The sequence below is a fragment of the Helianthus annuus genome, chromosome 2 (assembly GCF_002127325.2).
Source record: "Helianthus annuus cultivar XRQ/B chromosome 2, HanXRQr2.0-SUNRISE, whole genome shotgun sequence".
Classification (NCBI taxonomy): domain Eukaryota; kingdom Viridiplantae; phylum Streptophyta; class Magnoliopsida; order Asterales; family Asteraceae; genus Helianthus; species Helianthus annuus.
Genome location: NC_035434.2, coordinates 94,727,031 through 94,754,572, shown reverse-complemented (window position 1 = coordinate 94,754,572; position 27,542 = coordinate 94,727,031). Strand labels below are relative to the sequence as shown.

Sequence of the window (27,542 nt, the reverse complement as noted above, 5' to 3'; positions counted from 1 at the left end):
CTACAGGAACTAAAATTGCATTTAACTCTTTTATAATTTTATAGATCAACCCGTGTAATATACGAGTTACTAACCTGGTATATAGTTATATACAACTTTTAGAAATATGTTACCCCGGCTCAACAGTCCAAGACACATTTTAAGCCCAATGTCATCATCACCAAACTAACCAGAACACACAGATCAGATTCCGAGCACCGGAATCAACATCAACGATCGTGTCCAAATTCGCCTAACAAATCAACCAAAACACGCTTGTTCACAATCAACTCTCATGGCGGTAAGACTTCAATTTCTCACAAAACCTTCATACACTTGATCTACAAATCTGAATCATTCATTTTGCAATATTTGATCTACAGGATTCTTCCGGAACCACTCTGATGGATCTGATCAGTTCAGATCCTACATCGGTGCCTCCGCCATCGTCTACGGCGGCGCAGGCTTCGACGGCGAAACCGCCGTCGCATCAGCGAGCTGCCAGTCCGTTTAGTAAAGCGGTTACGGCGGTTACTACTGCTACTACTACTGACCGGAAGTCTAAGAAGTCGACCTTGATGCAGATCCAGAGTGATGCGGTTTCTGCTGCGAGAGCTGCTGTTCGTATACCGCATAAAAGTCATAAGAAGAAGGTATGAGTGTAGTTGTTATGTTGAATTGGTACTTCAGAGTCGGATATTGATGGGTATCTAGTTAGTCAGTTCGATTATTGTGGAGGTTGTTTTGTGATTTTTAGCATTATGATTAATTAGGTTGTCTTTTAAGCCAATTGATCTGATTTGAGTTGGTTCTGGTTCATTATATAATTGTATATATATTATGTTGAATGTTGAATTGGTACTTTAAAGTTGGATATTGATGGAGATTGTTCCGTAGTTTTTAGATATGATGGTGAATTGGTGATGATAGCTTTAAGTTTGCAAATCAAACAAGACTTGGTAGTGATGTGAGGGATCAGAGCATGGAAATTGTTGCAATGTTTGGGAGTTTTAACTAAGTTAGGCAGAACGTTTAGCAAATTGAGCTGATTTGAGTTGGTTCTGGTTCATGGCATGGCACTAGTGATATACTTTCTATCTTTTAACTTAGAGTGTCCAATGTTGTTGAAGCCGCTAGGTGCTAGTCGGGCGGTGAGGTACCGCCTAGGGATTAATCGGAATGGACTTTTTATGTATATTTTTACAAAATTATATAAATATACCGCTAGTCGGGCGGTGAGGCTCCGATGAGCGTTTAATCACCGCCTAGGCGCGATTTCTGCAACATTGAGAGTGTCCTTGATTGTTTTCAGTGCTCTCTCATTTAAGTTTGGTCTTCTGATTTGTTATGTCGAATTGCCACTTTTAAGTTGGATACTGATGGATATGAAGCTATATAATTTGATTAGTGTGGAGATTAATCTGTAACTTTTTAGATATAACAGTGAATGCATGATGCCAACTTTAAGTTGTTGCAATGTTCAGGAAACATAACTAATCATTTGGAGTTATAATTAATTAATTAGGTTGAATCTTAAGCCAATTGAGCGGATTTGAGTTGGTTCTGGCTCATTCTATATTAGATTTGAAATTGGAGGCCCATGGCACTAGTTATATACTTTCTATGCATCAACTTAAGAGTGTTCTTGATTAACTTTTATCTTCTGGCTTGTGAGCAGTTCAAGATCTAATTTAGAATTAATGTTTGAACTGACTTATTTTATACTGGCTGATGCTTTTTAGGTTCTTTTATATAGCCAGTTTCTTATTTCTTATGTACAACTTGTAAGGAGTGTCCAGGTATTCGATTAGTTGGAGTTTATTCTGTAGTTGTTTAGATATAACAGTGAATTGGTGATGACAGCTTTAACTTTGAAAATAAACCTTGCCCACCAACTAAAAAGAGCGATTTAGAAATAAGAATTGCTAGTGATGTGAAGTATCAGCTTCAATTACAATTAGGAAGAACTTTTACCCAGTTGAGCTGATATGAGTTGGTTCTGGTTCATGGTACTAGTGATATGCATTGACTTAGAGAGTCCTTGATTGTTTTCAGTGCTACGTAATTGAACTTTGATCTTCTGGCTTGAGCAGTTCAAGATCTGATTTAGAATTAATGTTTGAACTGAGTTATTTCTTACTGGCTGATTCTTTGTATATTGTTTTTATATAGCCGGTTTCTTATGCACAACTTGCAAGGAGTATCCATGAATTAGCTGCTTCATCCGACCAAGTATGAGTCCTTTACCTAAACTTGAATAACGGTTGAAAGTATGTATCACGTTTGGTACCCACTAAAATAGTGTTTTTTGTATGGCATTGCAGAAAAAGTCCCAGAGACAGTTGGTGCATCATGTGTTCCCGAAACTAGCTGTGTACAACTCCGTTGATCCATCCCTTGCACCTTCTCTTCTTATGGTATGAACTTACTTGCATATGCTTCCCTCTTTTCGAATACACTCATTTGTATTGTTGATGAGTTACAAACTTACAACTTACAATTGTGATTATGAGCTGAGTCTTAAGCCTTGATGCGGTTTTAGGTGTTACTTTAGCAATTTCAGTTTAAGTAGAATTGATTGTATCTATTTGAAGTCCTTGAAGCATAGTCTGTTTTAGATTGGAGCATATTTTGCATCTGAAATGTCTAACAAAATCACCTGTGATTTTCAAGAGGAATGGAGTTTCTGGTGGTGTCCATTATAAGTTCATGATCTAATCGTGTGCGTTCTATAGTAATTTTATTGGACATATCTATCTTTCCTGATTTTCTGTATATATTTGCTTTGACTTGAGCTCTAAGAAGTTCCCCTGACATTTGCATATTTTAATGAAAATTTTACATTGGGTTTGGTTGCTGATTAGTAAACAAGCGTCTTCTTTTGTGTTTCATTTTGTAGCTTGGTCAACAATGTGAGGATAGGACTATTCTACGATATGTATATTATTATCTAGCAAGAATATTGCCTGATACTGGAGCGCAAGGTTTAACTCCGGGAGGTGGGATCCCTACACCAAACTGGGACGCTTTAGCTGACATTGATGCTATTGGCGGGGTCACTCGAGCAGATGTTGTACCTCGAATACTAGATCGACTTTCTACAGAGGCCGTAAATCCTGATCCTGAATGTAAGTGATTATCTTTTTTAATTGCATGTGGTGTTACTACTACTTATTTAATATTAGAGTATTAGACATATCCAACTATTGGTTACATTTTTGTGGCTATAAATTTAAAGTTAGGAAGATCATCTTTGAGAAATTTGACGAGTGTGATTATGATGTTCTCACTATGGAGTTTGATAAGTCTGATTGCGACAGACGACAGTACACACTAAGCACAACTAGGCTCTGATTTGATTCCCGTGTCAAAGGAAAATGGATCACTTACAATATTTTTTTCCTGTGTCAAAGGAAAGTTGATCACTTAAGATATTTCTAACTATGCTAGATACATGATTCTTCACAAGAAGATACTACTTGGAATCTCAAATTTATACATGACTGGGAAATTATAATATAGATATAAATATTAATCATGAATGATCTTGATGGTTATACATGACTGGGATGGGAGGATTTTTTATTGGTAAATGGATCAATTGTTTATAGTGGTCAATTACTGTTGCGGGCCTTCACTCATCAACATGGATTACCTCATGAATAGGAATAAAACTTTTCCACACATCATGGTCTTATTAGAATACATCTTGCTATGAATACAAGAGTTGCCAAGAGTTAAATTTGGAAAGAAGAATGTCTAATTGTATGGAAGTACTTATGGAATTTCATAATCATTTTACACTGCAATGGGTAATTGCAGACCAAAAGTAGCATGGTTGTTGACCGGCAAATGAGTTGATTGCTTGAAGTTAAACAAACCATTTTCATTTAGCCTTTATTTAAGCTGAGCTCTTAAATATTGATCTGGAAATTAAGTTTCATTTAAATTTATAAGGGTAATGGGCACACTAAAACTGGAGGTATGTCTTTATGCTGGTACGTTGCAGTTAATTTATCATCTAATGACGGTCTCTTGGTCTACATGGAGGCTTTAATTTTGAAGTGGCAAGCCGTCTAATCTTCTTGCTCATTGTAAATTATAAAGAAAAATCTCTATGCTATAAGCATTTAATAGCATGTATCAATCTTCATTTGAACTTGTTTGTCACTTTGATTGTGTTATTAGCCATGCCATTGATGAATACCTGCTGCAAGGTTTTACCACTGTGAATGATATCACACTTGGTGTTTTTTTTTTCTTTATTTTTTTTGATAAAGTAACTTATTTTCAGCTGTCATGATTAACTCAGTTGCTAAGCACTACAGAATTTTGGTACTTTTCAAAACGAACCTCAAGTGTTAGCATGACTGACAGTTTGACATTTCATTGTTCATATGGTGTTTGTTTAATATTAACTTGTTTAAATGTTTTTAACATCATTACATTCAATGTCTAACACTCTAACGAGTTATATAGTTGGTGTGGTTATATTCTAAAGTTAGGAATTGAGTGTGAGTGTGATATAACCTTCCATCGAAGGTTGTATATGAAGTAAAATAAGTTGCAGGTTTATCCGGGGGACTTCTCTCGTTCTGTGCCCCCTTTTATCTCAACACGTTACAAAGGAGAACTGTAACTTTTTTTTTTCAGTCTATTTAAGCTTTATTTCAGAAAACTTTCTCATTTAATCAATAGCCATTAGCCAAATAGTAATAGTAAAAATAAGTAATTGTTTCTCATCTATCTTCAAGTGATGGTCGTGCAACTACTTTTATGATACTATACTATGGGCTTTCTTCTCATGGTATTTATTTAATGATGTTTTTTTTCTTTTGAAGTTCATGCGCGAAGGCTTCAAGCACTGAAGGCTCTTACATATGCTTCTAACAGTGATGAGATTTTGCAAAAATTATACGAAATTGTATTTGGTATACTTGATAAGGTTTGATTTATAAACATCTATACATTTTTCTTGATTTCTTATAGTTTAGATATTGCTCCTGTTTCTCTTTATCTTATAAGGACTAGCATAGATTGTAAACCATCTTTTTATGCTTCTTTATGCTGTTGATCAGGTTGCTGATACGCCTGACAAGCGTAAGAAAGGCATATTTGGGGCAAAAGGTGGTGACAAAGAGGTAAATTTCAGTAACTGCAATATCTAATGCTTCAGCATTTGAGAACTTAGTGCCTTTAATTATTACTTCAAAGAACAAGATGCCATTATCTAAATATGCTCATTTTCCAAACATCACTCTGCGGTTAATATCCTGATAGCCATATCATATGAAATACCAGGATATTCTTGTAAATAAGTTCACATGGTTATCATCTTTCTCAAAGTCTCCAGCCTATTCTGTGGTATTTAGTGTAATAATCTAAAACAAGTGAAATAATTGTTTCAGCTGACTCCATCCATCTGTTTTGTGTACTACATTAGTTAGTAGGTTGTTAGTCCCCTTGTTCTTTGCGTATCTATCCTCGAGGATCCAAATTAACCTTTTTCCACTCATGTTCATGCATTTGTTTTTTTAATTCTTTGAGGCGATTCATTTAGTAGGATGCATTATTTAATGACATGAGAAGTTCTTAGAGCTATCCGTTCTTTTGGTGTAATGATTTAGCACCCATGGTTTTTCCTTTCTACAGTAATAGTGCACATCTGATCTTTGCCATAACATAACATATTGGCATGTTCATCCATTTGTATATTTGATTGAGTGTTCTCTTTATCTTATCCTTATTAACATCACTGTGGATAAGCAGTCTATAATTCGAAGTAATCTCCAATACGGCTCAATGAGTGCATTACGAAGACTTCCCTTGGATCCAGGAAATCCGATATTTCTCCATCGTGCTGTGCAGGGGTTAGTTTGTTTCCTTTTAATCTATATATATGATTTTGCTAGTAATTACTTGGCATCTTAATATTTATTATTAGCTTTATGCTTTAGTTAACACTTTCTTGGTGATTCGTATGATAAGTCGGTGGTTTATTTTTTTTTTATCACTTGAAGAATCAATGTCATGGTTTATTTTGTTAATCATAATTGGCTATATATATCAGGAGTTGGCTACAAAGTCCAAAACTCCTAAAGAGTGTGAGAAGCCATAGGAGTGTGGTAAAACCCCATCATAAAACACCCAAAACCCACAGATAACAAAGTGAAGATTACTAAGACACCATATTTGAACCCTAACAATCCATAAAACTTCACACACCATCATATAACTATGAATATAGAAAACCGCAATACCACATGATAGTCAATATAAAACGCCATACTATCAGATATTCAATTATTAGAGCTTTATCATCCATCAAAAACAATACTCATAGATAACAGAGTGAAGATTGCTAAAACACCATATTCGAACCCTAACAGTCCATAAATTATTCCAATCTAAAGGTCTACATCACTTTTTACACTTTTTAGACAAAACACACTTTTGTAGCTGAACTACACACATCTTTTTTAAGGTTCGCTGGCTAAAATAAGTACAACATTAAAGTTTCTTGTCATGTTAGGAAATGAACTTATCTATTACTCCTGAATTCAGATTTAAGACTGTGAGGGAAATGTGTAATTTCTTGTAGAGTTTTTATTGTTGATTGGTTATAGGTGAGGTTCTATCTTTGATTAGGCTTGTGACTAATAATGTGGTGTTGAGCGTTATTAGCAGTACTCTTATATATTGGTGAATATACTCTTATATATTGGTGAATATACTGATTGTGTTATTTTTCTCGGAGGATTAAATAGTCGTTCTACTATACCATTAAGCATTGTACTTGTATCTGTAAGATAGAATGATTCTGAATGAATTGTATTGATCAATAACCTAGAATATATATACAAGAGAATTGAGAGATCTTTTCTCAATTAACATAAATTCTATCCATATATACAATCATTACTATAAATATGTACGATGTCTATTACACCCCCGCAGTCGAAGCGGGAGGAGAGTGTATGCTGAGACTTGACCGAAAGTCTTCAAATAGTATCCGTGGGAGCCCTTGGGTGAATATGTTAGCAATCTGGTAACGAGACGACACATGGAGAATACGGACATCACCTCGCTGAACATGTTCCCGTACAAAGTGAATATCCAGTTCAATATGTTTGGTATGCTGATGTTGAACTGGATTGCCAGATAGATAATGGTACTGACATTGTCACAATAAATTAGGGTTGCACTCAAGAAGCAAATTCTGAAGCCAGGAAATCTCGGCTACAACATTAGCAACAACGCGATATTCAGTGCGGACTTCCGCACTCAGTGCGGACTTCCGCACTCAGTGCGGACTTCCGCACTCAGTGCGGACTTCCGCACTCAGTGCGGACTTCCGCACTCAGTGCGGACTTCCGCACTCAGTGCGGACTTCCGCACTGGTGCAAGAGACGGTGGACTGACGTTTAGAACTTTAGAGGACCGTTATATGAGATTGTCCCCGAGATAAACGTAGTATCTGGATGTGGAACGACGAGTGCCGGATAACCAGCCCAGTCGGCATCAGTGTAGGAAAGCAAGGATAGTTGTGGTGCGGGTCCTAAGAGAAGACCAAACTCAGAAGTGTCCTGAATGTACCGAAGGATTCTTTTGAGGGCATTCCAGTGAGCAAGACGAGGTGAGTGCATATGCATACAAATTTGTTGCACTGCATATGTAATATCAGGACTTGTGGAGGTAAGATACTGTAGAGCACCCGCAAGACTCCTGTAGGTAGTCGGGTCGTCGAACAAAGGACCCGAGGAGTCACTCAGCTTAGATTAAGTGTCAACAGGAGTGGGGACAGGCTTGAGATAGAAACATTTGATCACCAATGCGAGTGACCGAAATGCCTAGAAAATAGGTCAAGGCCCCAAATCTTTCATAGCAATTTCACCGGCAAGAGAAGACATTAGGTGTTTGCGAAGATCATCAGAGAAGGTGGCGAGGATGATGTCATCCACATAGATGAGAAGATAAGCTGTGTGTGATCTTTGATGATAGATGAAGAGAGAGTTGTCAGACTTGCTCTGCATGAAGCCTATCCCGAGAACAATCATTGATACCACACATGATTCGGATAATCCCGATGTCGAAATCCCATGGGCTGATGCATGTAGACCGTTTCAGCCAGATTCCCATCTAGAAAGGCATTGGCGACATCAAGTTGGTGAATGTTCCATGACTGAGAAAGAGCTAAAGTAGGCTGGGCCGACGGTTGGGCTGAAGGATGGATGGCATTGGGCTGGGCCGACAGTTGGGCTGAAGGAGGAGAGGTATCAGGTTCAGTTTGGGAGATGTGGGACCATAAAGAGGGATGAATGAGATGGGAGAGAAGATCGTAGGAGGAAGTGATGGTGGGAGAACTTATTTGATAAGGAAAAATAGATTCCTCGAAATAAACATGGCGATTAATGAAGATTTTGTGGGTATGTAGGTCAAGGCACTTGTACCCTCGATGGTTAGAGGGATACCCGAGAAAAACACAGGGTTGTGAACGGTTAGCTAATTTGTGAAGTGTGTTGGAGGGAAGAATGGGGTAACACAAGCAGCCAAACACGCGTAGGTGTTCATAGGTTGGTTGGCACTTGTAAAGTAGGGTGGTGGGTGAGAGAAAGTTATGGTTTTTATTTGGGAGAATGTTGAGTAGATAGGTTGCAACCTCGAGTGCATGATGCCATAAGTTACGAGGGAGAGATGATTGAGCAAGAAGTGTGCGGAGCATGTTATTAATTGTGCGGGTTTGCGTTCCGCTTTCCTGTTTTGGGAGGAGGTGTGGGGGCAAGAAAAACGGAAATACATGCCATTTTGGTGACAAAAGTTTTGAAAGTTATTATTTGCATATTCTTTTCCATTGTCACACTGGAATTGTTTTAATTTGCGCTCAAATTGGGTATGTATAAAATTGTTAACGTGCGTAAACGTTTCAAAGACTTGTGACTTGTTATTGATTGGAGATGTCCACAAAAAATTAGTGTAATCATCAAGGAACAATATATAGTAGCGGTGCCCACCCTAAGAACCGATGAGGTCCATAAATCACTATGTATAATGTCAAAAGGGAAAGACGTTTTATTCAATGAATCATAAAAAGGCAGTTTAACACTCTTGCCAAAAACACAAGATTGACAAATAGTAGTATTGGATTGTCCAAAATTAATACAAGAAGAAGGTTTCAAAGATTTCAATAAATTTTGTCCCAGGTGCCCAAGTCGTTGATGCCAACGGTCTTGGGTAATGACAACAAATGTTGAAGGTGGAGAGGATAGACTGTGGAGAAGAGTGGTGGGGGGATATAGATCACCCGAGCTATTGCATCATAGGATAGGAGCCTTGGTCTTGAGATCCTTCACAAGAATTCCAAACGGATCAAATTCAATAGATATTAAATTATGAGTAGTAAGGCGGCGGACAGAAATAAGGTTCTTAATTAAATGTGGTGCATAGAGGAAATTATTTAGTTTGAGGGGTGGGAAGGGGGTTGGTAAGGTGTGGGGTTGCCCTGTCCAACGACGGGAATGGTCATGCCGTTTTTGACTATAATATGTTTAGAAGTGCAATCATTAAAAACAGACCGGGAGATGTTACGTTGTTGATTTGTCATGTGACTGGCAGCTCCAGTATCCATGATTCCGGTTCCGGTTGGATCCTGTTGATTGAGAGACAAAGTGTAGAGGGCTTGAGCGATGTCGGTTGGAACTGGTCCTGCAGTGTAAGCTTGCAATGGAGTAGCGTCCAGTATACCAGCACCTGGCCTGGGCATGGAAGGGTATGGGCATGGTGGGCTGGGATTTTCTGCTGGCCATTGTTGGGCTTGGTTTATGAGACTGGCTCACTGATTAGAGGCCCAAGATTGTGGGAAAACAATGTATGGGTGTTGATTTGACGGGACGAAACTGCGTCCTCCTCTCCCTGCGTTGCTGCGGCCCCGGCCCCGTGTACGACCCCGGCCGCAGCCGCGGTCAGTGGTGGAACCCTGGTTGGTGTGTGTATCAGGGCTGCTGTGTGCGGTGGAAACTGTGGCCGCAAGGGCTGTGGTAGAAGTAGATGCACGGTGTTTACGCTTAGTTTCTTCCATGAGGAGGCGGGAGCGAGCTTCATGAAAGTCGGGTAGGGGCTCTCGGTTCTGCAGGATTGTGGAGATACCATCATAGTGTACAGTGAGACCAGTGAGCAGTTGAAGAACAAGGCGTTGATTGTCAACCGGAACACTAACACTAGCAAGTTGATCAACAAGAAGCTTGATTTCTTGACAGTAGGCTGCCATGCTGGAGAAATTTTCAAGTTTGATGTTGGAGATAAACAGCCCTGGTATAGCTATTATCTTTGAACAGGTTGGCCAGGGTAGTCCAGGCTTTGTGGGCTATGTTACCAGGTTTCAGGATGGTATGAAGGAGATATGTGGATATGGTGCCATAGATCCATTGTAGGACTATGGCATCAATCCGTTTCCATAGGGCATCAGCATCAGAGGGAGGCGTGACAGCCTTGCCAGCAGCTGTAGAAGAAGGGGAAGCAGCGGTAGACCTGGGACTGAGATGGTCAGCAACATCATAGGTTGTACAGAGAACCTTGAAGAGTTCGGACCAGGTTGTGTAATGGCTGGTTTCAACCTCAAGAGTGATGGGTATGAAGTTCTTGATGCTAGACACTGTCATGGCTAGGTGAAGTTTAGAATCCATGGAGACTAGAAGAAGAGAAAAGACAGGCGGCAGAAGAGAATAGTCACAGGAAACAGGTCATAGGAAAAAAATTAGGGTTGGGAGAGAATTAGGCTTGATACCATGTAAGATAGAATGATACTGAATGAATTATATTGATCAATAACCTAGAATATATATACAAGAGAATTGAGAGATCTTCTCTCAATTAACATAAATCCTATTCATCTATACAATCATTACTATAAATATGTATGATGTCTATTAGTATCTTTGTAGCAAAGTTACTTAAAGTATTTTACTCTAAATAAAGCTCATATTGACTGCAGAGTTTCATTTTCTGATCCGGTGGCTGTTAGACATTCTTTGGAGATTATTTCTGAGCTAGCTACAAAAGATCCTTATGCTGTTGCAATGGCTTTAGGTGATTTTAATTTATCAAAAAATTAAATCCATCAAGTTTGATTATCTAGTTGTCTTTCCTTTTTATAAAATTCTGTATCTTATTTATTTGATTTAATCAAATGAAACATGATATTGTATCAAGAAACAAGACATCTAAATAATCATGCTTTTCCTGTGTATGCTCTCTGTTTTGGTTTGTGGCCAAAAAGCATGTTCATAATATTATTTGTTTATATTCACATCAATATTAAGTTGATGTACCTATTTGAATTCCATCATCATACATACACATTTGTATGATGAGTTTTTTTTAATCAAGTTTCTAATCTTTTCTTTTTTTTTTTTATCGCAGGGAAGCTCGCCCAGCCTGGTGGTAATTTGGATATTTTTCTCTCTGTCATTAATGTCATCATTAATTTTTATGTTATCCTTGTAATCACCACTAAACTTTTAGATGTTATATGAATCAGGAGCTCTGCAGGATGTTCTGCATTTGCATGACGTGCTTGCTAGAGTTGCTCTTGCTAGATTGTGCCATGCAATATCTAGAGCTAAATCACTGGATGGTGTGTGTTGATATTGTGAAATTCTTTGCTTACATTTGAAAAGTAACTGTTACCAAGATCTGATTTTTTTTTTCAATTTTTTTTATAGAAAGGCCAGACATTAAAAACCAATTTACCTCCTTGCTGTATCAACTCCTCCTTGATCCCAGTGACAGAGTTTGTTTTGAGGCTATCCTCTGTGTACTCGGGAAATCTGACACTGCTGACAGGTACTTTGTCCATGAATTGTATAGGTGTCAATTTCGACCCGTTTACTTTTAAATGGGTCAATTCGTGTTGTTTAATATTTTTAACAGGTACTATTGGGAAAAAATCACCCAAGTGCATTTTTATTGAGTTCGATCTATCATGGTTTAATAGAAAAGTTAGATTATTATTGAACTAATATAGTTTCATAGTCTTAACACACAAATTACTCATAGTAGAAATAAAGTTATGGAATACTAAGGAGGTGGTTGCGATGTTTCTGATTGATGTGCAGATCTATTATGTAATGTAAGCAAGCATGCTTTCTTTCTATGTTTTTGCTAATATTTTGCCAATAACAGGACCGAAGAACGAGCTCTTGGGTGGTATAAACTAACGAGAGAAGTTCTTAAGGCCCCTGAAGCACCTTCTGTGAAGGACAAGGATAAATCTTCAAAGGCGAGACGTCCACAGCTTCTTATCAAACTTGTCATGAGAAGGTCATAGTGCTTATTTAAAATAATTATACATGTTCAGGTGGGGAGTGGTTTTTTAGTTATGCATCTAGAACTTTATCATTTTCGTCTTGATCTGTTGCAGATTAGAGAGTTCTTTTCGTAGTTTCTCGCGGCCTGTACTTCATGCAGCTGCCAGAGTTGTACAGGAGATGGGGAAAAGTCGTGCTGCTGCATTTTCTTTGGGTGTACATGAAATTGATGAAGGAGGAGATGTTAATACTTTCGCTGAAAGTAATGAGCAGGAAGATGCAAAATCTCAACATGAAGGTAAATGGATGTGATTCCGATTTCAATATTGTGATAACCGTAGTTCTTATGTGTTTGACTAGAGGTAGCAAGTTGAACCTGTTCATGTGAAAACAGGTCCATTCGGGTAGGAGTTTGTTGATAATGGATCAAATGTGTTAAATAGTTTAAACTAGCTGTAAAGGAAATACGTCAAACGTGTCAAACAGACCAAATGTTAAGAATATTCAAATAGTCACCACGTCTTAAATTGTTTTATCTGAATATATTTGATGATTTTGATCATTATATTAACAATACAGTTTTTTCTTGTTGTATACACTACATTTTTGTAGTATAGAAAAAATGGATAAAAGTTGTGTTAATGGGTCAACCCAATACGGCATGACCTGTTTTAACACATGCTTAAAAGACCTGAACTCATTTTGACCCATCTCTTGACAAACATGGAAACTTTAGAGCTCTTTCAAGCTGTAGTCTTTTACAATGTTGATAACTAAACTCCTAAGAATCTGTTTTGAGTCATGCACGATTGACTTCTAACTCAACTTTCACAAATAGATTTTAGGAGCGAACATATGGCGAATGAAGGAAATTAGGATGATTGCCAATTTTGGTCATTCTATGTAGATTCTGGTTATGCAAATTTTGCAACAGACAATTCCAGAAACATTGTATGTATTTGGATTGATGTAGTCTTATGCTGAGCGTAACCTGATAGTTTGGTTATCGTCATCCATGTTAGTGGGAACTTTTCTGCTTCTTTTGCACTCCCCTCCGGTCATTCATTGCATGTGAATTGAATCAGGTAACAAAGATACAGTGGCAAGTCTATTGGCCTCGTTAATGGAGGTGGTGCGTACAACTGTGGCATGCGAATGTGTTTATGTTCGTGCAATGGTGATTAAAGCACTTATATGGATGCAAAGCCCACAAGAAACATTTGCTGAGTTAGAATCAATGATTGCATCTGAACTCTCTGATCCTGCGTGGTCAGCAGCTTTATTAAATGATATTTTGCTTACTTTGCATGCTCGTTTCAAGGTACTTAGTTAATTATAACTTATTACTTTTGTTTTTGGTTTTAATGTTTTAGAGATCCCTTTTGGATTCAGTTTTGCGATAACATGTTGATTTTCATTACTTTAGCTCTTTTTTTTACAACCTGTCATCTTATTCTTTCTTTCTTTCTGGTTTTTAATCTTATTGTGTACTTTTGTTGTGTTGTTATTTCTTATAGGCTACTCCAGATATGGCAGTTACACTACTTGAAATTGCACGAGTATTTGCTACTAAAGTACCTGGAAAAATTGATGCTGATGTGCTGCAACTACTATGGAAGGTGGGTTTTTCTTTGTTCTTCCTGATGCCAATGCATTACTTCCTACTGCATTTAGTATGACAGCATCTTATAAGTTGATACTGTAAACGATTAGCTTAAAAGATAACATTCTTATGGTAATTTGGTAAATTTAGTTTATCAATAAATCTCATAGATCACTGAGAGGCTTAATGTTGTATGCATACATCCAGATATTTGATAGGTATCTACTACTCCATCTATCACACCAAACTTAACAAAAATGTTTAGAATATGCTATTTCTGAAATCATATCCTTACATGTTTTTCTTTTTCAGACTTGTCTGGTTGGAGCTGGTCCAGATGGGAAACATACAGCACTAGAAGCAGTGACTATAGTTCTTGATCTGCCTCCTCCACAACCTGGTTCAATGTCTGGGCTTACATCAATTGATCGGGTATCTGCATCTGATCCAAAGTCAGCTTTGGCTTTACAGAGATTAGTCCAAGCAGCGGTACTACCTATCATCATCATATCCTTTTAAATGCATACCTAACGAGTGTATTACACATATTGATTTATTACTGAGCATGCATACTTATAGGTGTGGTTCCTTGGTGAAAATGCAAATTATGCTGCATCTGAGTACGCTTGGGAATCAGCAACCCCTCCTGGTACAGCATTGATGATGTTAGATGCAGATAAAATGGTTGCAGCCGCTAGTTCTCGCAATCCTACTCTAGCTAATGCTCTCACTCGACTCCAGCGATGTGCTTTCATTGGCAGTTGGGAGGTACATCTATTCATTTTCCTATTCTCCATGTCTCATTCATTCAGTTATTAGCTACAAACTTAATCATATTTACGTATCTACAATGTATGTTACTATTTCATAGATTTTTGTATGCTTTAAAACAGTGTATATGTCACTCATAGACTAAAGAGTGCACATTGTTTAGGTTTTCGGGTGGTGGTGGGGTGGGTTTATTTTGGTTGTGTTCACATTGTGTTCACGCATGAACCCTACCCTATATATATATATACACACACATATATAAGAGTTAAATGCTTGGTTGATCCCTGTGGTTTGCAGATATTGCAGAGTTGGTTTCAAGACTTCAATAATTACAGAGTTGATCCGAGTGGTTGTAATTATTGCACTCGTGTGGTCCTTATCACTAACCTATGTTAAGTTTCTCAGTTACGTATATGCGAAATGACTAGATTCCCTTTGAAAAATTAAAAAAAAAAAAGAGTATAAAGATGGGCCCACCCTCATCATCTTCCTCCTATCTCTCTTTTTCTCACTCTAAAAAAACCCTAGTGCCACCACCTCCACCTTCAACCCACCATCTCCACCGTGAACCCACCACCACCTCCACCATCACCTTCAACCCACCACCTCCACCAATGGTTGATTGTCGTGCTAATGAACAAATATTGTATTTACTTGAAATATAAAACTTATTTTGCGTTGTTGCACGTGATTTTGGCGTGTAATGTATTTAGGTTCAACTTATTTTGAATATGTTCTTTTGAAGTATTGGATAATATTTTAGAATACTGAATTTTGAGAGCTATATTAATTTATATTTTTAAAATCGAGCCAAACCAAGCCGAGCCGAGCCAGCTCGGTTTAAACCAAGCCGAGCCCGAGCTTAGACTTTCAGCTCGGTTTCAAATCCGAGCCGAGCCGAGCCGAGCCAGCTCGGTTTATAATTGAGCCGAGCCCGAGCCAGCTCGGTTTATAATTGAGCCGAGCCCGAGCTTGCCCTAGCTCGGCTCGGCTCGGCTCATGAACAACCCTATCCACCATCAACCCACCACCACCACCTCAACTGTCGTCTTCAACCCACCACTACCACCTCCACATAATATTCCTAACCTAATCCTAATAGTAAAATGTAATAGTGGCCACCAACTCCTTCCATCCAGTTTCACACCTTTCCTACCTTGTTTACAAAGCACCAATTTCTTTATATTTTTGCAGGTTCAATGTGGGGTTCTTCACGACAACTTGCACATATTTGACTTTTTCGATGCGATTAAAATAACATAGATTTACATCTTCCCCAACAGCTAATACCTGCCACATTTTACAAGTTATTTGAAATTGTGTTGGATTTCCACATAGGAGTCACCAAGCCCCTATCTCTTACCAACTTTTTTGCTTATTTAAACACCAAATCGAAACCGTGATTAACCAGAATTAACTTTTTTTTATTTGGTTTTTTCGTTGTTTAGAGATTAAGGGTCATGGGTAGTCTCGGTGTGTTGAGAAAAACAACAATGGTGTATGTGCCATTGATGAGTCATTCCGTCCAATAGTTGGTGGGTGATATGTTTTAGGCCAAGAATGAAGGTGCTAACCTTGTGGAAATCCGGCTTGACTACAGAATGAAGGTGACGGTGGAGGTGGTGGTGGTGGTGGGTTGAAGGTGACGGTGGAGGTGGTGGTTGGTTGATGGTGTAGGTGGTGGTGGTGGTAGGGTTTTTTTAGAGAGAGATAGGAGGAAGAAGATGAGGGTGGCCCATCTATATATTATTTTTATTTTTTTTAAATTGTTCAGGGGTAATCTAGTCATTTCACACACACTTGACTGAAAAACTTAACATAGGTTAGTGATAAGGACCATACGAGTGCAAAAATTACAACCACTAGGACCAACTCTATAAGTATCGAAGTCTTGGGACCAACTCTGCAATATCTGCAAAGGACCAAACAAGCATTTAACTCTGTATAATAGCTATTTTTTATTTCTTAAATTTTTAACAGCCTTATCGCTAAACACGATATAGTGGGCGCTATTTCGTTGCTATCGCCACGTAGCATATAGGTACCTTGTCGCTATTCGCTATCAATAACTATGTTTCTCTCAGAAAGGCTCATAGAAACTATAATTGACATTGTATATAGTTTTGGCCTTTCTCGCATTGGAATTATGTTAAGAGGTCTCTTTTTTCTGTCATGTAAGCCTGCCTACTTGTTTGATTCTAAGTTCATTTTTAATACACATTGGCTTAAATGTGTTCTTCCTTTTTTTTATTATGTTTATATTGTGCAAGAGGTCAGAAATCAGAATGCCTCTGAACAGTTAAAGGAGTATATTTTTCATTCTCAGAAATGTATAAACATCCATGGTAGTCTAGTGTTAGAGCAGCTATATGCCTATTTGGAGTTTTTTTATTTTTATTTTTATATGGGCTAGACATCAATCGTCATCGTCATTTACTGATTTACTCTTTTGTCTGTCTTTTCTGATTCATTCTTGTTATCATTATTTTTATCTCAGGTTCGTATAATTGCTGCCCAAGCTCTTACCACGATGGCAATCAGATCGGGTGAGCCTTACAGAATACAAATCTATGAGTTCTTACATGCTCTAGCACAAGGGGGTGTGCAGTCCCAGTTTTCAGATATGCATATTAGTAATGGTGAAGATCAAGGAGCTAGTGGCACTGGTCTTGGATCTCTGCTTAGTCCAATGCTCAAGGTCCTTGATGACATGTATAGTGCACAAGATGACCTCATAAAGTGCGTACACATGATTATTTCTTTTTACTTTTTTTTTTTAAAAAACTTATTCCTTTTAATTGTGTAATGAATGTTTTTGTACCTGAGGTTGCAGGGATATGCGTAACCATGATAATGCCCAAAAAGAGTGGACTGATGACGAACTGAAGAAGCTCTATGAGACACATGAAAGGCTTCTAGATCTTGTTTCACTATTCTGTTATGTTCCAAGATCAAAATATCTACCTCTTGGGCCAACAAGGTAACTGTTACTGTCCTGTGCTGTTGACCTTCATTGACCTATGCTGTTAGCCTTTAGCAGGTCTTTTGATCAATTATTTGTTTCACTTATAGTCTTGTTTTCAATGTATAACAGTGCAAAACTTATTGAGATTTATCGCAATCGGCATAATATAACTGCATCAAGTGGCATGAAAGATGTTGCTGTTGCTACAGGGATATCCGAACTGATATATGAGGCCACTAAACCAGCACCTGCGGAGCCTGACAATCTTGATGATGATCTAGTAAATGCTTGGGCAACAGGTCTTGCTGACGATGGTTTGTGGAACAATGCTCCTGCAATGAACAGGGTGAGATATGTTCTAATTTGCTTCTCACTCATTAATCCCTCCGTTATTATCTACATTTACGAAAGAGCTAAAGGAGAAGACCCATGGCTAAGATAATTTGTTTTTGTAGGTGAATGAGTTTCTGGCTGGGGCTGGTACTGATGCACCTGATGTTGATGATGAGAACATTATATCCAGACCTTCCATGAGTTATGATGACATGTGGGCTAAAACTCTTTTAGAGACGGCAGAAGCTGATGTATGATTTAACTTCTAAATTTTCCATTACGGTTAATTGATTATGCATGATGATGTAAGAAATATATATATATTTTTTTGCAGGATGATGATGGTAGGTCCTCTGGATCTTCTTCTCCAGATTCTGTAGGGTCAGTTGAGACATCAATTTCGTCTCACTTTGGAGGAATGAATTATCCTTCATTGTTCAGTTCAAAACCATCAACTTATGGGTCTTCACAACCTGCGGTATGTAAATCATGCTAAATAAATTAATGTTTCAATAATGGTTGAAGCTGGTTAGATGATACGAGTGTTTTTGATGCTCCTAATCCTATAATAATCCATTTTAATTGCAAGTCATTTTAATGTTTATTAAGAGGCCTAGTTAACTTGTATCTTAACATGATGCCTGGATACTAGAGGTGGTTTATAATCGGGTTCAAACCTGTGTAACCTCCCAAACACGTGACACTTCTTAAAAAAATAAAAACAAAAAAAATTACATACTTTTATACGTTACTAATATTCACAGGAATTAATAAAATAAATGTAAATCGACGAGCTACAGCCTACATATATGTAGCTCGTGAACTAGATCGTCAATCTAGGCATATATTGTTTATAGTTTTTTTTTTTTTTTTTTTTTTTTTTTTTTTTTTTTTTTTTTTTACAATAACTTATAATAAAAAAACGTTGAAAAAAATAATTGCTTGGTTGATAGTTGTTCTCTCAAGTTTTCAAGTAACTTTGTGGTTTTCTCATGATCCTCATCCTATATACGTATATAGCGATTTAATTTCTTTACTTAATAAATCGCTGTGCTGTGTGTGATTCCTTAGTTTTGTCATTCTGTGCGAGAAAATATTTTTATCTATGTCTTCTTTTGTACAAAGTCAATTGTTGATGTCTTCAAGTATTTAGCGTATTTTTACTGGTTCCAAAATCACCCATTTTGACAGACAACCTCCACTGTATATGTTTGATTTTCTTCTGCTTTGCCTGACCTGTAAGGGCAAACAAGTATTGTTTTTGGTTTGGTAATAAACGAGTTAGAACCGGTAGTCAGTTGTACAATAAAATGTGTTAATTGGGTGCATAATTTCAGGAGAAGTCGAGTACGAGCAGAAACAGAAAGCCATCTGGTGGGTCCTCTTCTTATGAGGCTTATGGCTCCCCGGTTAGTTTTTTTCTTTTTTCTTTTATAGGTAACAGGTTAGTGTTGTTAACTGGTCAAAGTTTATTGAATTTACGAACTTTTTTAATATAGATTACGGAAGAGCCACCTCCATACTCATCACCCGTTCACCAAAGATACGAGTCATTTGAGAACCCTCTGGCTGGACAGGGGTCAAGCAGCTTTGATTCTCATGAAGAAGAACGATCTTCTTCAGGGAATGTACAATCTGGATCAGCTCTCTATGATTTCACCGCTGGTGGTGATGATGAGGTACTTTGACTTTTAGTCAATATCCTTTTTTGTTTGAAATTACACCATTTCTCCGACTTGTAAGAATTCCTATATTTCAGTTGAATTTAACCGCTGGGGAAGAGGTTGAAATCGAGTATGAAGTGGATGGGTGGTTCTATGTAAGTACACTGTCTCGTCATTATGCTGAATGTTTTGTTTACGGGTGACAATTTAACCTATCTATATACAAATGGGTCGACTTCGGTATGTTTTATCTACGGTTTAGCTAGAAGATCCAACTAAATAGCAAGCGGGTTCACTAGTTCAAGCAGGTTAAAAATGTTTCCAGATGCATAAAACCTTGTAAATTGATTTATAAAGACGTTATTTTGCGATCACATTTAGTTATCTGTAAAACCGTTATAAAATTAATCAAAAGTGTTTTTAGTGGGTTTACCCAACTCATTATGTTTTTTGAGCCGTTACTCAACCCGCCCATTTAGTCACTCCTGGTTGTCCATCAATGTTTGCTGGAATACATATGTCAAGTCTTGTTTCTCAATATCTTTCCTTTTGTTGCTTATGATTTTTGATATTTTGTTTTGACCGCAGGTGAAGAAAAAGAGGCCGGGTCGGGATGGTAAATTGGCAGGTTTGGTCCCTGTTCTGTATGTTAGCCAATCATGAGGTGTATTCTGGAAGGCTGATAACATTGAGTATGGTTTTTGATGTGATAGAATAGGCATTCATGATGTTGTGCATTATGTGTAGAAGTGATGAGGTGTGTGATTGATTGGTTTCCAATGTACATTTAAGTATACAATTAGAATCGTATAATTGCTATTAAATATTATTTTGGTGTGAGATCGTTATCATGATTGTGCTTGGATGGGTCATGGCTTGAAATTCGTTTATCATGTTTCTTGAATGTGTGGCCCCGATAGGCGAAAGACAACTATTGTTATGATGTTTTTGGGATTGGATCAAGCTCAGAGAAGATAACAATTGAATTGATAAGCTGCAGTGGGAGACAAATATTGTGTCTGTTTGTTGTTTACATGCAACTAACTTATTGATGATGAAAATATTGTGTCTGCTTTATTTTAATGTTACAAATAGGCAAGAGGCTTTCTCATGTTGTAATGGTAACAACCTGGTCATTTTAGTTCTTCCATCTTTAATTTTTGTTGAAATAAGTTTAGAGGACAACAAACTTTTACGTTAAGCCGTTTATATAAATTAGGGCAGAAATCAATATAAAATTCTTACAGCTCAGGTTTCTACAAAAGAAACTGAGTAATTACACATAAGACTAGGCCATGTAAATCTAAATACTATGAATTCAATAGCAAAAGAAAACATGGTCAGAGGTTTATTCCTCGTTCAACTTCACATTTGCAACATCATCGAGCTTTTTCTTATTGGGTTATTGGATTTTAATAACCAAGGTTTCACCAGTTGGCAGATAGTAATCCCAACTTAAAAAATTTCCTCTGACAATCTCAACTTGTAAAATTTTGGCCTCCATTGATCCTTTTCTAACTGGGTTAGTTTTTGATGACGTGAACACTCATGTGGATGCTAGCTTGATTATGTGGATGATGACGTGGATATTTATATAAAAAATATTTTTTTATATATACATACATACCATCTTCACCACCACCACCACTCCACCACCTCATTAGCACCATAACCACCATCTCATCACCACCACAACCACCCACCTCTCCCCGCACGACTACCATCTCCAAGTCCCTCCGAGCACCACCTACCACCATTGCACCAACTAACAACTTCCATCTCCCCGTAAACCTCCAACCTTCAACCATCTCAACCGTAAACCTCCACCCTCGAAACCCCCCCAATCTGCAAATTTTATCAAACACGACATGCTCATAGGTAGCCATGGAAAATGGCATTCGTCGGGAAATGCCCATTCTTCGCCCCTATGAATCTTCGTCAATCGATAGGCATATTCGATGATGAATCGATGTGGTGTTGCATCGATGGGCACGGTTCAGATGATGTTTGACCCTAATCGTTCCTTTTAAGGAATTCACGATCGACGATCAGCTACGCTTTGTTGAGGAACCGGTTGAGATCATGGATCGAGAAATCAAAGCCCTCAAGCGTAGCAAGATACCTATTGTTCGAGTTCGTTGGAACTCGCGCCGTGGCCCAGAGTTTACATGGGAATGGGAAGACCAGATGATGGGCAAGTATCCCCAGTTGTTTGTAAACAATACTTCCAACACTAAGGCTACAGCCAAATTTCGAGACGAAATTCCAAACTAATAGGGGGATGATGTGACACCCCGCGAAAACATTTTAACACACTAGCTCGTCAGTGGCTGCGCTCTAAATTTCAGGACGAAATTTCTCTGAACTTAGGGATAATGTGACACTTCGGGTTTTCCTACACGCTTTGTTTTATGTTATAATTATGTGAGTATAATAAATAAGATTTATGGTAGGATTAAATGTGCATTATGTGATAAATATTTAGATTATTATTATCATCATTACTACTTTTAGATCGGTCGAACACTTGTACCAGCCGCACACTTCCTTGACACCATGCACACTACACTGGTCGCACAACACCTCCGATTTTACACCGCACACCACTGTTGGTCCAGGCCCAGTGTCACTGAGAAGCCCATAATGGAACCCTAATACACCGCACACTAGTGGGTGCACACTTAAAAGTGTGCGACATCCACAAGCATATAAAAAGGGCCTTTTCAGCCGACAATTAGAAGGTTTTGGCAGCAATCATTTTGCTCATCAATCCCAAAAACATTCTCCCTGTCTCTCTAACTTTCTCTCTCTAAAAACCCTAAAAACACACATCTTCTCCCTTCTTTTTGATCTCGGCGGCAGCCTTCAAGATAATCATCAATCATCATTTTGGAAGCTTTATCTCTTGATCTTTCTGCACATTTTTACTCTCAATCAAACTGGTTAGTGTACCACCTCTATACTTGATAGGAATACATGTTTAAGGTGCGTGTTGGTCAATGATTCATATGATAAATGATAATTGTTTTTGTGTAATATATTGATACATTGACAAAAATTATTTGATGCTAGAATATAAAAGTTGATATAAGGATTAGGGGTTGGTTGTAGCAAAGCTTGGATTTTTATGAATATTGGATGATGGTTCCTGACAGTATGATAACTTGTTTGTAAGAAATGATAGTGGAATGTGCTAGATTGATTCAATGATGGTACAGTGATAGTCGTTGAACAGCCACAAATGTCACACCCCCAAAATACCACATGCGGAAACCCCGCGAGGTGTGTGACGTACCAAGATCCAGCCACCAATCACATTGAACTATTACAAGATATTAAATAAAGTTTCCAATCATTAAGTTATAGTATTTCCAAAACATAACTTAAAAGCCCAACATAGTCAGCGGAAGCATAATGTAAACCATTGTTCAAGTATTCCAAAAACCAAGTGTTTTAAAACAGATAAACTTATCACGCAATTCCAAGTATCTCAAACCATGACCACTCCAGCACACCCAGATTGCAAGTTCCATGTCCAAGAATCTAACGACCTGCAAGCATGTAGACAAGTGTATCAGCATAACGCTGGCGAGTTCACAGTTTGTCAAAACGTTTAGTTACCAAATATTAGTTTAAAAACATGTTGATAGTAACTCGATAGCGCAAGATGGCGTCAGTTTATTTGTCCTTCCCCAATGCTCTATCAGACATTGGTCGAGTGGTTAAAGTCATTAGTTTACGCCCGTCCTCCTCGGTACGGTGTGAGGGTGCCAAACCTAATAGCGCTTTCAACTAATAACCTCGTTGCCTCCCTGGCAACTAATTCGGTAGTAGATGGGACTTAAGTGATAGAAAGTAAGTGTATTATCCGACATCCCAGTTTAACATTCCAGTTAAACCCCATAACCCAATATTCCTCCCTGGAATATTTACCAGATGTCCCTCCCCGAGACGCATGCTTGAAAAAGAGCAGTGAACTCACCTTAGATTAGCTCGGCAGATAAAAGTACTTGAGCTAATGTGGTCAACCACGTCCTATTATGGTTACCATACAAGTCAGGTTCGTACTCAAGTATCACACGTATGGTTTTACATGTATACTAACAGATTGCATACAATCAGGGTTAACAACATACACATAACATGTTTAACAGTAGCATATAGGTGCAGGTTTTAAGCCCAAGTGTGCGGCCCAAGTACATGGGCCTACCAATAGTGTGCAAGTTTCATACAACGCGGCCCAATCAAGATAAGTGTCGAGACCAGGAGGTCTCGAGTCGAGACTAGAGATCTCGAGTCGAGATCATGCTATCTCAGGTTGTAGTTCAACGGTCTCGAGTCGAGACTAGCAATTGCAACTCGAGACCATGAGGTCTCGAGTTGAAACCGGAGTCACAACTAAGTTGTCTCGAGTTCTCTTGTTTGGTGATGGTTGGTCTCGAGTCGAAACTGTTGGTGCATTAATGTCTGTTAACTTCGTCTTTATAGAGTCTTGAGTCTAGATAGGATAAACCAGTGCTCAGCAGGTTAGAAAATAGGATTTGGATGTTCATGAGTCATTTCGCACGAAATGAACAATTCATTTCGTACGAAATGAACAATTCATTTCGTACGAAATGGTACCGAGTCATTTCGCACGAAATGAGCAAGTCATTTCATATGAAATGGTACAAGGTCATTTCGCACGAAATGAAGAGTGTTGGTTTCGTGCGAAATACCCAGTCTATAAATACCTGAGCTGCTGGTTCATTTGTAACTTTCCGATTTCAGAGCCGAGGTGCTACCGATTTGTCAAACGATCTGTAAAAGATTTGAAATCAATAAAAGAAAGATAATTAGGGAGAATCAAGCTGTAATCACGTCGATATCTCTGATTCCGCCTTTGATATTGATTGTAAACTCTTCTGATTGACTCGTTCGGGTCACACGACGATCCAACAAGTGGTATCAGAGCTCAGGAAGAAGAGTTTATACCAATTCAGCTTGTTTTCATCATAAAATCTGACTTCTACTCATTCTTTTCAAAATTAAACGAGATTTAACGGACAAAATGGATTGAATTTCTCATATATCACATAAAACACTGTTTTAATGGATCCTTGAAAGAATTGGACCAAAATTCGAACAAAAACTGGATCAATTTGACAAAATGGTGGCCGATATGCTGATATCAACATCATTTCGCACGAAATAGTCAGTGTCTATTTCGCACGAAATCAATCTTGTGAACCCTATTTCGTACGAAATCAAGTGGTTTCGCACGAAATCAAGTGGTTTCGCACGAAATCAAGTGATTTCGCACGAAATCAGCATATTGTTCCTCATTTCGCACGAAATCAAACCTTATTTCGCACGAAATCAACTTGGAATCTCATTTCGTACGAAAACAACCTCCATTTCGTACGAAATAGATCTATTTAACGCCAAACTTGTTATTTCATACTAAACGTGTATTTCGTGTGAAAATCATTTCGTGCGAAGAACTTATTTCGCGTGAACTGTTTTCGTTTGAACTTGTCTTTAAAATCCAAAATTTTTCTAAGCGTTTGTTGAGTGTTTCAGGTACTTGAAAATGGATGATTTTCTGAATCCGTTCAGTGACGCGTTTGCTTTCACGGGAAGCACAGGAGATGATATATCAAACAACACGAATGAAAATGCTCCAAGTCAAAGTGCAAAGAAAACCCTTTCTGACGCTTTGAGTGTAGAAAGTGCTTATGGCACATACAACAAACCGCCCAAGCTAATGGCAATTGAAGAATACAATAGATGGGCTAAAAGGTTTGAAGAATGGCTAAAAGCTTTTGCATACTCAAGCTGGAAGAGCATGAAGAATGGTTTCAATATGGGAAGATCGGATTATGAAAATATAGCAGATACTGAAGTAGAAAGTTTTGTTGCTGAACAAAAGTGCATTGCTTTGCTTCATCAGTACGTGAGAGATGACATAATATCGTTGATTGAGTATACAAATTCGAAAGATCTATGGGAGAAACTGAGAGTGAAATGTGTGGGTAGTGCCGAGATAGTTAAAAACAAAAAGAAGTTGTTAAGAAAAGAATTTGATTTGTTTGGATGTTTGAAAAATGAATCTATGTCAAAGATGATTGAAAGATTCGGGCATTTGAAAATGGAACTTGCAAGACACGGAATCATCTATACCCAAGAAGAATTGGTTGACAAACTGTTTGACTCGCTGCCGGATGAGAAAGACTGGCAATACTTTGCTTTGATGCTGAAGAACACAATAAAGTTGGAGGATCTGACGGTTGATTTGTTAATTGAAAGATTGGAGAGTCATGAACTTGAGATCAAGAAATCAAATAAAGTCAATCATTCCTCATATCAGCAGAATGTGGAGCTGTATTATCGAGGAAGTATGATCCCGAAGACTACATCTCCTAAGACAACTTTCTCAGCTGAAAGTTCTAACACGTCAAATCAAGAAAGTTCAAGCAGTGGTTTTCATGGTGGTTCATCGTCAACTACTTCAAGTTAATCAGTTCCAAAGAATCTGTTTCAATGTAACATTGCTGTGGGATCTTAAGAATGCTCAAAATTTCAGTGAAGAATCCGCAAAGCAGCAAATGGTGTTTTTAGCATCTGTTCTAGAATCATACGAGAGCCTTGTTGCGGGCAAGATTGGAAATACTAACCTCACCAAGGAGGACTATGATTAGATCGACCCAGAAGAGATGGAGTTGATCGATATCAGGTGGTGTATGGCTAGTGCGGTTAGGAGAGCACAAAGGTTCATGGAGATTACAGGCAGACACTCCATTAGCGGACCGTCCACAAAGCTCGGGTTTGATAAATCGAAAGTCATGTGCTTTAAATGTAAACAAAAGGGACATTTTAAACGTGAATGTCGAAATGCATATGCTGATGATACTGCTAATCCATTCAGAGAAGATTATTACAAAAGAGCCATCTATCATCAAAACAAATCTGAACCGCCCAGAACGAAGCAGCTAGAAGATACCCCCAAAGAAAAATCAAGAGCACTTGCTGTTATTCATGATGATGAATTGCTACCAGAAGAAGATGCAGCGGGCTATGCGTTTATGACAAAGATTGTTCCTTTCAAAGATACCAGAACAGAAGAAGTGAAATACGTTAACAGAAAGATGGTAGCTCAAAGCATGAAGAGTAAAATTTATCATACATACAAAGGAGCAAAAAGGGCGAATAGATGGGATGCTGATAGAGAATGTTACCTAGATCCTAAAGGAAACATTGCTGTTGATCCAGATTCTGTCAGTGTTGAAACTTTCATAGAGCAAATTGCTGAAGAAGAAGAAGCCAGCCAGAGAATGTGGTGGGGAGGAGGAGAAGCTAAAGAAAAAGAAAAAGAGAAGGAGCCGCAGTCAAAGAAAGTTGATGACGGGATTATTGATACGTCAAAAGAATTCACTGCAGAAAATTTGAAGAAGATGGCTGACAAAGTGCTTGCAGCAAAAGAGCTAGAGGTAGTTTTTGGTTCTGGAACTGAGTCTAAAAGCAAGGTCAGTCCGAATGATGCAATCAATGAGTCAGGTAAGAAAGCCAAAACTGAGAATGACTGCAAAAATTGCATGAAAGACTGCAAGGTTTGTAGTACACTTGCTTACCTCAATGGGTAAAAAGACCGAAGAACTGACAGGAAGAGTCAGAGATGTTGAAGATCAGATCTTAAACCGTGACAAAATGTTAAAAGCTTCAAATGAATGATTAAAAGAATTAACTAAGAAAAGAGAAAATGATAAAAATGATGTAGAAAGAATTAGGAAAGAAAACGAAAAGTTAATTCATGAAAATCGTCAACTCTCAGAAAATTTTAAGAAGCTAAAACGAACGGTAAAAGATTATGATGAAAGAAATGGTAAAACAAACAAAGAAAATGTGCAACCGTCAGGAGTTCTTAGGGTTAAAGAAGAGCAAATCAA

At 38.0% G+C, this 27,542-nt stretch overlaps 1 protein-coding gene across 1 annotated transcript; it reads left to right on the top strand.

Moving 5' to 3' along the window:
• Nucleotides 1-107: 107 nt before the first annotated feature.
• Nucleotides 108-20,482, top strand: LOC110915675. The gene is made up of 27 exons (XM_022160408.2): nt 108-280; nt 363-632; nt 2,152-2,211; nt 2,304-2,396; nt 2,879-3,107; nt 4,821-4,924; nt 5,058-5,120; nt 5,749-5,849; nt 10,967-11,061; nt 11,395-11,415; nt 11,513-11,608; nt 11,697-11,817; nt 12,157-12,294; nt 12,395-12,579; nt 13,367-13,602; nt 13,799-13,900; nt 14,197-14,373; nt 14,464-14,652; nt 17,153-17,394; nt 17,489-17,635; nt 17,750-17,966; nt 18,076-18,204; nt 18,288-18,431; nt 19,291-19,362; nt 19,453-19,632; nt 19,713-19,772; nt 20,206-20,482. The coding sequence occupies exons 1-27, from the start codon at nt 275-277 to the stop codon at nt 20,278-20,280; spliced, it is 3,552 nt and encodes a 1,183-aa protein (XP_022016100.1). The 5' UTR covers nt 108-274; the 3' UTR covers nt 20,281-20,482.
• Nucleotides 20,483-27,542: the final 7,060 nt, after the last annotated feature.

Excerpts from the sequence above, each read along its gene's own strand:
- LOC110915675 (XM_022160408.2), top strand. Across the intron at positions 2,212-2,303 it reads TAGCTGCTTCATCCGACCAA|AAAAAGTCCCAGAGACAGTT; the intron begins GTATGAGTCCTT and ends ATGGCATTGCAG. Across the intron at positions 18,205-18,287 it reads TAGAGACGGCAGAAGCTGAT|GATGATGATGGTAGGTCCTC; the intron begins GTATGATTTAAC and ends ATTTTTTTGCAG.